General features: G+C 39.1%; 1 protein-coding gene across 1 annotated transcript in view; it reads right to left on the bottom strand.

Moving 5' to 3' along the window:
- snta1 (syntrophin, alpha 1) overlaps positions 1-11437 on the bottom strand; it is a 41697-nt gene extending 30260 nt beyond the window's left edge. Inside the window, exon 1 of the mRNA XM_042510969.1 lies at positions 11154-11437. Within this exon, the coding sequence (XP_042366903.1) occupies positions 11154-11436 (283 nt within the window). The 5' untranslated portion in view covers position 11437. The remainder of the gene's footprint in view (positions 1-11153) is intronic.
- Between the last annotated feature and the right edge of the window lie 664 nt (positions 11438-12101).

Below are 12101 nucleotides of genomic sequence, written 5' to 3'. Positions count from 1 at the left end.
GAAATATCGTCATTAATGTCAGCTGGCAGTTGGACTATGGCCTTCAGGCCTAGTGAGAAATTATCTACAAGAGGATTACATTTAATTAATTTTAAAAACATCTTCCACAGGTTTCTTCCTCTGAGTGATTCCTTTGGGATTTAAATCATGTATCTTCCTTTGCAAGCCACTGCCTGGTGCTCTTAATTATAAAAAAACAAAAACACCATGGCTGAGCTGGCCTACACTCCTACTATGCATTCCAGTCACTATGCTGGGATTTACCAGCTACTTGACCGCACCATGACATCTGATTGTTGTTTACTGCATGACTGAGTGTTAGAAGTGAGGTGTCAGCCTGTGCTTACTGAGCCTCTGAATCGTGACGTGTTGATAGAAATTTTGAAGTGGAGATGAGGTGAAGGGGACCTTCAGCAATACTGGTGTTGTTATCACCAACATATATCATTAAAACTTTAATCATAATATCTAGAAAAATTGGGAATTTGATTAATATGTTTTAATCTTTAAATACTGAAAATGTGCTTGAATTTGGCACAGGGCATAAAAACAATTTGCAGAATATCCCACATAAAATCCTGTGCATTGCAAAGGAGAAGCTCGTGTGTTGCAAAGAGCACAGTCCACTTACTCTGCATACTGTACCTTATCTTACAAGCACCAAAATTCTGTCTTTGCTTCAGTAATGTAGCATACAGTATGTATGCAGCTGAAGGTAGAAGTGGAGCTCCAACTGTCAGACCAGAACTGAATTAATAAAAAAAGCAATATTGGATGAGTGTTAAATACCCTGGAGACACCTGAGGATGTCAAGAATGAACCTCTGCACTGAATACTGCTAATCAGTGAGGGAAGTCAGATCATCTTATAAATGTTTAGCCATGCCGTACTTTGTAACTCTCTAGAGAGACATGGTTGCGGTTCCTGACTGCTCAACATGGATGATGCTAATTGGATAACCAATTATTGCTGTCTTAGTATGCTTTAACAGTTTCCACTCATGGCTCAAACTGGATGCTACCTAATTCACTGAAAGCCAAAGCTCAAATAATTTAGTTTTAAGCTATTTTTTCAGATCTGATATTTATAGTCACAATACAATATTGTTGCACTTTAGGATATGCTGAGTAATGAGGTTACATATCTTGTAATATAATGCAATTTATTACCTTTTTTCAACAACAAATTGTGTTCTCAAGTGAAAACTTTGTGCGCATCTGTTTTATCTGATAAGATTAAGTCCTTTGACACACTTTTGCTATCAATACTTGTCATCTATGTATTGATACAATATTGCCACACAAAAGTTGCAATACTTTTTTTTAGGCTGTTGTCAGTATGTCTTAGGTTGTGGGTAAAAATAATAAAAAAAAAAACTAACCTAATACAGTTTTTTTCACAAAGGGAGATTGTAGGGTTGTATCTGTAAGGAGAGCCAAACTATTTGGCTCTGTAGGAAGCAGTGGTAGACTGTGTACAATACTCTCAGGGAGTAGCTGCAACTCTACTACTATTGACTTTCTGTGGAATTGTATTGCTGAGAAACTTCTGGTCTGATCAGTGCTCTCCAATACTCTCACACTCACCTGATCCTTCAGTGTCCTGGGCTAATACAATCCCAAAATTCTGATAAGAAGGACAACATGGTTGATGACTCAGCAGCAAGTGAGTCTGGATTCCTTAAACAGTGATGAATGGTACATTTTACATGCTTTTAGAAACAGTTGTGTGTGGGAAAACTTTTGCAGATTTATCCACACAGTTTTACCATGAAGCACCTTTAGGGAAAAAAAACATTTGCAAGAAAGAAGTACATAACTTGTATGCAGGAACATATGCAATGGTTACACTGCTCTTCAAGCTTTTTTGAGCCATGCATCTCCCAGTCTGTCAGCAGAAGACATTGACAAGACCACAAAAGAACATTCAAACCCAATTATTCAAATTAAACATGAGAAAAAAGCAACTGAAGTGAATCTGATTATAAGTACTGACACCGCGTGTTTCTCAACAGTTCAGTCATTAAAAAAAACCTGTAGGCTGCTTATTAGCAAACCCTGATTTAACACAATTAAGATGGAGAAATAATAATGACAAATGTGTGATTCTGAATGTCAAGCTGCTGCCCTGTGAGGCCACTGTACGGCTCACTGCCCTCAACCAAACCTTCCCAGCTGGTTTGAGTATTAAATTTGAATACCCTCTAGTCACAAGTTGCTTCTCTAATCTTCAGGCTACCTTTGTCCCTAATTTAATTTCACTAGCATAGAAAGTATGGTGAATTACACTGCTCTATAATCTTCTTTCAGTGCATGAAGAATCCATAGTACTATATTCATACATAAACGGCAGTTGTCTTGTTTGTACCGCCTACATGAAAGGTTCAAAGATTTAACACTTGACATCCAGCAATTAGTGACTATGGGGTCTATTGTGAAGAGTAGCGACAATTTATTTCAAGTATTTATAGAATTTACAATGAAAAGGTGACAATTGTACCCTGATGTACACTTAACTGAAGATGAAAACTGCAAATTGCATATTACGTTACTGTTGGGCTGTAGATCTGACCACAAAACTAACTAAACTGAAAACTGCTGCAGGGTAGATGTAGGGTCTGACAGACTTCACTGATGATTGCCAGTAAAAGACACAGACAATGACCTTTCAGCTTCATTAAAACTGACACACTAATATCTTATGTACCAAACCCATGCTAATAGAGTGCTCACAACAGCACGTCGTGCTTTCCAAACTGCAGTGCTCTCTCCTTTAACTTGATCAGTGGCGGAAATTTATGTCAAGACCTATTTAAAATAAATGGTTGGAAAAGCCGGCAGAAGTCAGCCCAGTCATTTCAGACAGACTGAGGATGATAGTGACATTGTTGTCAAAAGATTTATGAGAGGATGATATTGTGTCCAAATGACTTGGCATCTGCACTAAAATGATGTACACACAATTGCACATATAAATTGTAGATATCTAGATCGATAAGGAAACCGAATGACTTACAGTAAGTGATGGTTACAGGGCAAGTTTGGCAATTTTTTTTGGAGTGGGGTTGTATGAGGTACTTATGTACAGTCAGTGTATTACATTTAGTAGATGTCAGTCTGTACACTCGAGGTTTGGAGAAAGAGCGGAGTGCCAACACAGAAGCTAAGCAATGAAGCATTGTGGGCAGAGATAGCAGCAAAACATATTTTATCCCTTAAATAAAGTCTCACCAAAAAAATCTTTAGAGTATATTGAGAATATTTCCATTGTTCGCTGTTTTACCTTTCCATCAGACAGCTCGTTCCAATGGGGCAGCCATTAACAGCTTCAGTCCCTATCTATCCGACTGACATCTCCTGTGGAAATGGATATGTACATAAAAATATGAACTATCCTGCTGCTTTGATAGACTATTAACAAAGTATTTTACCAATATAAAGGAGGCCCTCACAAAAAACTAGTCCATCTCCGCAGTAGAAAGATGCAAATACTTATGAAAATGGTGCTACATGACCAAAGAAAACAGAGAAAAATGACACTTTTGTTTAAGACGTAGAAAACCTACAACTACCACAATGCATCACACCTTACCAGATGCTCCCGCTGGTGGGTACCATAATGTGGACTGGTCCAAGTGAAATAATGGCAGACGGCGATCTCGTATTACAATAAGCAAGTAGTAAGCTAAAGCAATAAGCTAAAATATGTTCCTGAAAACATCTGAGGCGAGAAATAAACAATGCAGAAACAGAGTCTTGGTTTGTATTTGATCAGCGCTGCTTAGTTTTTGATTTTTGTTTATTCTGCCTCCGTTTTCACAGGATGATACCCACTTCCTGCTCACAAACTCTCCATATTACAACTGAACATGGCATTTAAATGTGTTCCCGGAAACGTTTACAGGAAAGAAATAGGCAGTGCAGGAACATAGTTTCATTCATATTCGATCAACGCTGCCTAGTTTTACCATTTGATCGAATTTTGATCAGAGTTTGAGAGATAGGGGCGGGTAACTCTCTCGATCAGCTGTGTACTCTTTGTCCGCGCTATTGGTGGCAAAGGTGACGGAAAATGCAAAAGTACAGCCTATAGTTCAAGCAACAGCCAAAGTTTCATTGATGGGGGGGTTATCTGGGTACTGGTAAGATGGAGATGGAGGAAAGCTTACCACAGTTCATCCACACATCTGCTTTGATACAAACTTGGTTGAAAATCAGCAAAATATCCCTCTAAGTCTGATCTTGGGGCAGCCGCAGGAGGTGAGGACTACCAACAGTGACAAGTGCTGCACACGGCACCCCTTTTCCACATTTATACATCCCCTATATCTCTCTTCCTCTCTACCCCTACTTTCAGGTTTACTTCCAGTGTGAAACACCTCTAACAGATATGACTGCTGAATAAACATTGCTGACATATTGTAGGAAAAATACTGTCAATATGTCTGCCACTCCTACACAACCCCTAATCCTCACATATTCCCTTCCCACCCGTACCTTTTTTTTCCCTCCAACTTTTCATGTCAAACACAGTTCAGCACCCTCCAACTGGCAGCCTGTCACTCAACTGACAGGAGGGTGGCGGAGGCGGAGGTGGGGTGGAGCCACTGGAGCTACTCATGACAGGTAAATGAATGGTACTGGTTTATACAACACTGACATGTACCTAATTAGGTAATTTTGTGCTAACAATGTGCTTGTTGTGATAATGCTCCTTTCAAAGAATTCAGTGTGATCAGCACTTAACTTCAGCAAACTTCAGCCGCTGAGTTGTACACAGTGCTAATGAACACTGGAACAAACAGAAAAACCTTCAAAAAAAGGTGGTTACATATTTCTTATGAACATGCAAAGCCATATTTGGACAGAATAATACATTTGTTGCATAACACTCCACCTGAGACTTGTTACCTGACAAAAATGTTGTTTATGTGCACATCTGAGGTGTTCTGTGACCAAAGAGTTTAAGGCATCAAAACATGGCTTCATTATGTTTGCGCTAAAAATACTAGGACTGATTTTACCTTGAAGTCACACCTAACTGGAATAAAACACACTGGGACACATTAAGCAATGCCTGAGGAGCTATTAACCCTTGGAAACCTGGACTGACGTCAATTTTCTTGTGCTTGGTGCCTTCCACAAGATATTAAATCTTTGAATCTTGTGCATTGGTTTGCTTTGTTTTGAAAACACGGGGGTAAAAGTTGCCAACTTGGCAAGACTTGTAACACAACATTTAATCATTTTTATAATTATGTATTTGAAATTATGTTGTAGAATTATTCTTACTTCTGATCATTTCCTTGGATTTATTACACTTTCCCTTTATTTTGCCAATTTTCAGGTAAAATTCATTCCTTTTAAAAAAAAACATTTCTGGCTAAATCTGATCATTTCCTTGGATTTATTACACTTTCCCTTTATTTTGCCAATTTTCAGGTAAATTTCTTCCTTTTAAAAAAAAACATTTCTGACTAATTTTCAGGTCATTTCGTGTAACTTTTTTTTTCACAAATTTTGTGCTATGTCTTGGGCCATTTCTTCATATGTTGCTCATTGTCTCAGGTTTCAAAGGGTTTAATTTGGAATTTTGTGATACTGTAACTGACTTAAACTGTGGTAAAACTCCTCACACCAAAAGTGTTACACCCAGATCTGCACTCTGCTTCACTCTAACCAGTGGGCCTGTCTACAAATCCAGAGCCTCACTTCCTAACCTCTCCTCTTAAATTTAGACATGTGAGAGTAAAGGTTGACTGCCTCCACGCTTTTCTGTGCGAGCTGGGGTGGGCTCCCTAAAATTAACACTAGTGGAGTACTCCACTCCCAGCCACATAGCTTTCATCTGCGACCAATGACAACTGCCTTCTGTGGGCTGCTCCTCTCAGCTGTTCACAATGTGGCGTCAGCTAGCCCACAACAACTTCACCCTTTTCTTTCATTTGCTTCACCCTTTTTTGACACTGGACTATTTTCTACTCCCTTTTTAATCTGTTTTTCCTTTGTACTAATTTGACCTCTATGGTTTGTACCACGTCCTGTTTAATGCTTTCTCTTTGTGCCTTTGCCTTTCTATCCCTCTGCTAGACCCTTCTTCCTCCCTCTCTTCACAGCTGCCTTTGAACAACCGGCATGACAACAATGTCAAGCCGACAGGGTGCCAGCTATGATTTTGTTTTAATAACATGCTGTCTGATTTTCAAAGCCACCCATTTCCATAAAGATGGACATTACATTTATGTCATTAGGGGCTGGGTTTGTTGTTGTTGGTGGTGGCGGCGGCAGCAGCGGTGTGGGGGTGGGGGGGGGGGGGGGAGCTGATCTGAACATGTCACCCGCAGCTACCATGCTGAACGCTTTGCTACATGACAATGGCGCAAGTTCACAGTTGTTCATTAAATCGACCCTGCACATCAGCCAATAGCCGAGTGATGACCTGTCAACACATGCAGACTGCAGACCTGTAGGAGGTCAACGTATCCTCAACGGTTCATATATTACGAATTAGCGCCCCACGAATGACGTTAAATCCTTAATGTACAGTTACATACTTAAAGTAAACTTACAGAGGTTCGGTTTAGGTAAGTGAAGTTAATAGGTTGAGGAAAAGGAACATGGTGAGGACGTACCTTAAAGTGATTCAAAGTTTACTCAAAATTCATGGGGTTTCAAACACATGCCTCCAGGGGTCCTGAGGGAAGTCTGTATTTTTCAGAGCGATCCGTCACCCAACCCTACCTCCTTACAAGACCCCTTGGGAATGTTTCCTTATTTTGTCCCGTAAGCGCTGGTCATAGGATCTCAGCCTTTTAAGAAATATGTGCGATATGTACGAATTTGGTGCATTACTTATTGTAGGGAAATCGTACAAACAGTTAGTGAGAACAGCAGGGCTGTCACGAATACCATTTCCTGGGGCTCCTGATCCTCAAAGCTTCGGTCAGTTTGCACGTGTGGCTGGGGGGGACTGAGTGTTGCATGAGGCTGGTGTGCCACCGACTGCTTGACAGCAGTTGTGAAACTTTATAGGCCTGGTTTGTTAAGTCAAAAAAAACTTGGACAGCTACGCAATACAGTAATCTGTTTCCAGTATTCTAAATTAGTCTGTTAGATTTCGTTGTGAGTCTGATATGCTAAGTGTCCTCACTATAGAAGACATTAATATCTGCTTTCTCTGTGCAGCAAAGAGGGCACGTAACCTGACAAATCCCTACGAAGCAGAAGCAGAGCACACCAACTCAAACAATCTAAGATTGAAGATTTTTTTCTTACAAACATTGAAATCACATTTGTTCTCAGCAAAAAAAAAGGAAAGAAAAACCAATATCCGAATCCCTAAATTGACAACCGAATACCAACCCAATTAATGAATATATATTCGAAAAGTCAAATATTAAGGTCCAGCAATAGAGAACAGCCTGAGGAGGTTAAGGTTCAAGCACAATTCACACACTGTGCATGTAAGAATACAGGTCTACTATTCACCATGATCTTTGTGATGAATAACAAGAATCCCAACCCAAGATATTATGTGGTACTCACAACTTAAGCAACTTAACCCCTAAGAAGTCTAGTTAAAGTCTGTAAATAAACTGATAACTCAATTGCAATAGTGATATAAGAATACAATAGGCATCTTAAGAAACAGAATAAAAAGCTAACAAAGTTGGGAAAAAATGTCACTCACCTCCAGGACTCCAAACTCTAAATATTGCTCAGACAGCATTATCACTGCACTGTCCTTTTTTGATGTTTTGTATTTACATAGCTTCCTATTGCTGAGCCCTCCTCGTCTTCCTCACACTGAGATCTCCACTGAGATAATAGCCTGTTGCTGCAGGTCAAGGAAACATGACAAGGAAAAGGCTTTTATCAGCCGCTGAACAGTACACACCACAGGTATGTCAGCCTGACTTGTGATATATGGAGAGGTCACGACCTTTTCCCATGAGGAGGTTATAGGAGCAATGCTGATGTAACTATGATGTTGCAGCAGTGGCGTACAGATGCATCTTTGCCCATTCAAAGATGAAGTTGATGAGCAAAAAAATACTTTAATCAAACTTAGTAGTTTATATTCTGAGGGAACAATTATGGATTTACTCTTGTTTCTGTGACTCCACTTTCCCTGGTGTAGTACTTAATTGGCACTCACAGCCATACTTTTCAGTGATGCTACTTTTTTACTGCAGGTGTAAGCACCCTTCTGATAAAGCTCAAAATTCAAATTCTGATAAGAAGGAAGTGTTATTATAACACAAATGCACAGAGTTGCTAAGAGTTGGCATGTTTTTGTTTGTCTTGGTTTACAACATGTTAAAAACCTACTGGAAGGTAGTCTCGACTCAGCATGTTATATCCTCCCAAGAATAACTCAAATTAATCTGAAAACAAAAAGGAGCACTTTAACAACAAAATGACTAATTTAGAATTACCTTAGCAGTTACCTTGAATTTGTAAGGCCAAGGCCATTACCTTGACTTTGTACAGAAAACTTTGTTTTTCTTGCGTACCTCCATGGAAAATAGCAAACATGTTGATCTATCAATGGATTGGGGACCATTACTTTATCAGAACATTAATTTAAAAACTCTCACACAACTTGTTCTGTATAATCCAAGTTTTATTTCTCCCATTGTATGCACAGTACTTCCCAAACACATGCACTTTTACAAAAAAAAATCCTAACTATTTAAAACTGAACTGAAGATGAAACTTTTCTATGCTCTCTTCAAATCCAGACTACAATACTTAAGTTTTTTAGCAAATATGTTTGGGAAGTAACAAGCATCAATGGTGGATGAAATACTCGAAAGCCACTCTTGAGTAAAAATTCAGATTTCTGATAAGAAAATAACTTTATCAGGAGTTTAAGCCACCAATTAGAAAATTGCATAAGTAATAGTCTCTAGGATGATAGATAGATAGACACTTAACTATCAAAAGTAATTTCATGATATTAAATATACTCAAATATTGAAAGTAAAGGTACAAGAAAATGCTGTTGATAAGCAAGCGCTCAGAATTTTGAGAATTATAAAGTTCATTTCTTCATAATATACACCACTTTAAAAATGCAGTGTACATTACACTCGAAAAAAAGGTCTTTTTTAGAACTTAAAGGATTTAAAGAATAAAATCCAGTTTTCCTTCCTTCCCAGTCCTTCATTTGTCCATCTGTCCCCTCCCACCATCTTCCCCTATTTTATAGTAAGTAAATGAAATGCTTAGGGAAAATGTAGTGGAGTAAAAGTATACAATTTATTTTGGAAATGTAGTGGACTAAAAGTGAAAGTACACAGATGTATAAAAACCCAAAATGAATACTGGAATAAAGTATTCTTACTTTGTGAGATTACATCATTGTCGAGCATACAACTGCATAAATGTGAGTTGGATTATACTGCAAGAATTGTGTGAGAGTTTGCAAACAGGTGCTTTGAAAAAGTTTTGCTGTCATTAAAGGTGGTCCCCAATCAATAAATATATTTTCCATTTTCTGTGGAGGCATGCAAGAAAAACAAAGTCTTCTTCACATATTCAAGGTAAAACACCATGACTAATTGATATATAAATTGTCATTTTGTGGGTGAAGTATTGCTTTAAAGTGATAGTTTAGTTTTTTTAGTGGAGTTGTTTGGGGTACTTATCTACAGTCGGTGTGTTATATACAGTAGATGTCAGTCTGCACACCCCCAGTTTGGAGAGGCAAACTGGAGTCTGACAGTAATGTACTGCTTTGGATGGGGTCAGCTACAAAACATGTTTTAACCACCTATAAAAAGTCCCACCTAAGAAAAACAATATAATTTTGAATGTATGCTGTACTGAGAGCATTCTTGCCACTTTAGCTTTTCTTCAGGCAGTCTGTTTTGATGGGGAAGTCATCACTGTTTTTCTCAATTGAGTCTGGCTTTAAAGGGAGCAATATAACAGCTTCATTCTTCCTGTTGGAAAGCATGTCATCAGTCTGACATTAAGGTTAAAACAATACTCTCAAAATATTGTACATTTAAACTGATAGTGTCTTATGTGTTGGATTTTTTTAGGTGGCTAAAATACATTTTGTTGCTGACCCCATCCACAGCAGTACATTACTTAGCTTTAATGTCAGACTTCAGCCTGCTTCTCCGAACTAGGGGCATGTACACTGACACACTGACTATGATTACATACCCCATACAACCCACTTTAAAAAAACCTCACTTATCACTCCAACATGTTATCATATGGCTTCAGTGAGTATAATCTACACATTACTCAAATTAATTAAGAGCCGAGGTTGGCAATAAATTAAATACATTATTCTTAGCTAGGAATTTTCCAAAATAAAAAAGAAACCCTTGTTAAAGTGGGGTTTTTTAGAAAAGAATTATACTTATTTTGATTAATTACTGATTGATTAGATTTGATCTATTTCAAAAATGTACAAAAGCAGACAGACAAAAAGTGATAGCCTATTTAGGCTACAGACAATGACAAAAATAAAGCAAAAATAAATGGTCAAACACATAAAGACTTTGTTTTCATATTAAAAAAAGGAATGAGAAGAAGAACAAACTTTTTTAATCCCACTCGTTCTTCATAATTAATTGATTTTTTTTTAATTAACCAGCTTCTTCATTAATTTTAACCTTTACTCTAATGAATTAAACATATACATACACCCACATACATAACGCTCCTTTCTCAACTAAACCAGGTTATTTTGCGTCAAACCAGTTGTTAGGATTGTGTGTGTGAACCTACACTGTCAAATAGTTAGCCTGAGGTTACAGGACAGAAGCTAATTGCTATCTCCGGTGACTGGTTCACTGAAATGGTTCCCCGTTGAGTTGAGGGCACAGCGTGAGATAATCACAGCTGTCATTTTTTTTTCTCTGTGCAAACTACAGCCTAACATTTAGGAAGTGTGAGTTAAAGTACGGACAAGAATTTGTCTCATCAAACGGTTACGGCGGACGGGGAAAACGTCGCACATATGCGGGGTTTAACGGTCAGTTTGAAGTTAGCTGAAGTTAACTGACAAGTCGACGGTTGCGTTTTCGCCGTCGCTGCACTCAAACTCCTCGCCAAAACTTGTGCTAACTGACACCGACTCACAGTTTGTAAAGTTCGCCGTTTTATTTTATTTTTTTCAAAGTGTCTTACCTTTGATACTGATACCGAGTCCTCCAACATCTTGCTTGGTAACTCGCACGGTGCGCTTCACGTTGGTGATGGTTTCCGGGACCGGGGACGAGCTTAGATTCGGGGGGTCTCCGTTGATAGCCCCGGCGGGACTCGCGCTGGGCTTCGCGGGCTCCTCTGCACCCTCCCCGGGGTTTACCGTGAGCGTGTCCTCGGTAAGAGTGGCCAACACCCGGATCCAGCGGTCCACGGTCACTCGAAGTTCCAGCAGTCCCGTTTTCTGCGCCTTCATCGCGGCAGCCATGTTCAACGCATTCCTGGAATAACTCTAGACGGGCTGGCAGTCCTGTAAAGAGATAGGGGGGGTGGAGGGATGGGGTAGGGGGCACACAGAGAGAGTATTCCTCCCCCTGTCTCTCTCTCTATATATCTCTCCCCCGACCTTGTCCCCCTCGGAGGAGTTTTATCCAGTAGTAAGAAGTAAAGTTAATTGAGGGTGATACGATTAGCAACGGTGTTGACACACACACTCGAAGTTCAAAGAGCTTCTTGTTGAGTCCCCCTATTAATGATCTGTGTGCGGTTGAGTCACACATAATTAAGTTTTGATTCGTCTTATTATTTATTTATTTCATGTGCATTGAACCACCAGGGCTCAGATCACAGATCTAATTTGCAATGTGCCCAACAGACACAAAATCACTGCACTAATATATACAGGCGTTCTGTCATGAAGAAAATGAAATCAGTGGTGCTTCCAGGGCCAGATATACTGCCATGCCTTTCCAGTGGACAGAGCTCATATCAGGCATGAAATCCACAAATTTGTCTTCAGTTTGAACTCTGTGGACGTAGAACATGCTTACTGTGGATATGAAGTTGCTGACAAAGTAAATAAGGCTAGTAATCTCTGAGTTTAAAATAAAACAGAATATGCTTTATTATTCTTGTTTTTAAAAAAGGCTTATT

Source organism: Plectropomus leopardus, chromosome 2 (assembly GCF_008729295.1).
Source record: "Plectropomus leopardus isolate mb chromosome 2, YSFRI_Pleo_2.0, whole genome shotgun sequence".
Classification (NCBI taxonomy): Eukaryota; Metazoa; Chordata; class Actinopteri; order Perciformes; family Serranidae; genus Plectropomus; species Plectropomus leopardus.
This window is presented reverse-complemented; position numbering and strand designations above follow the sequence as displayed.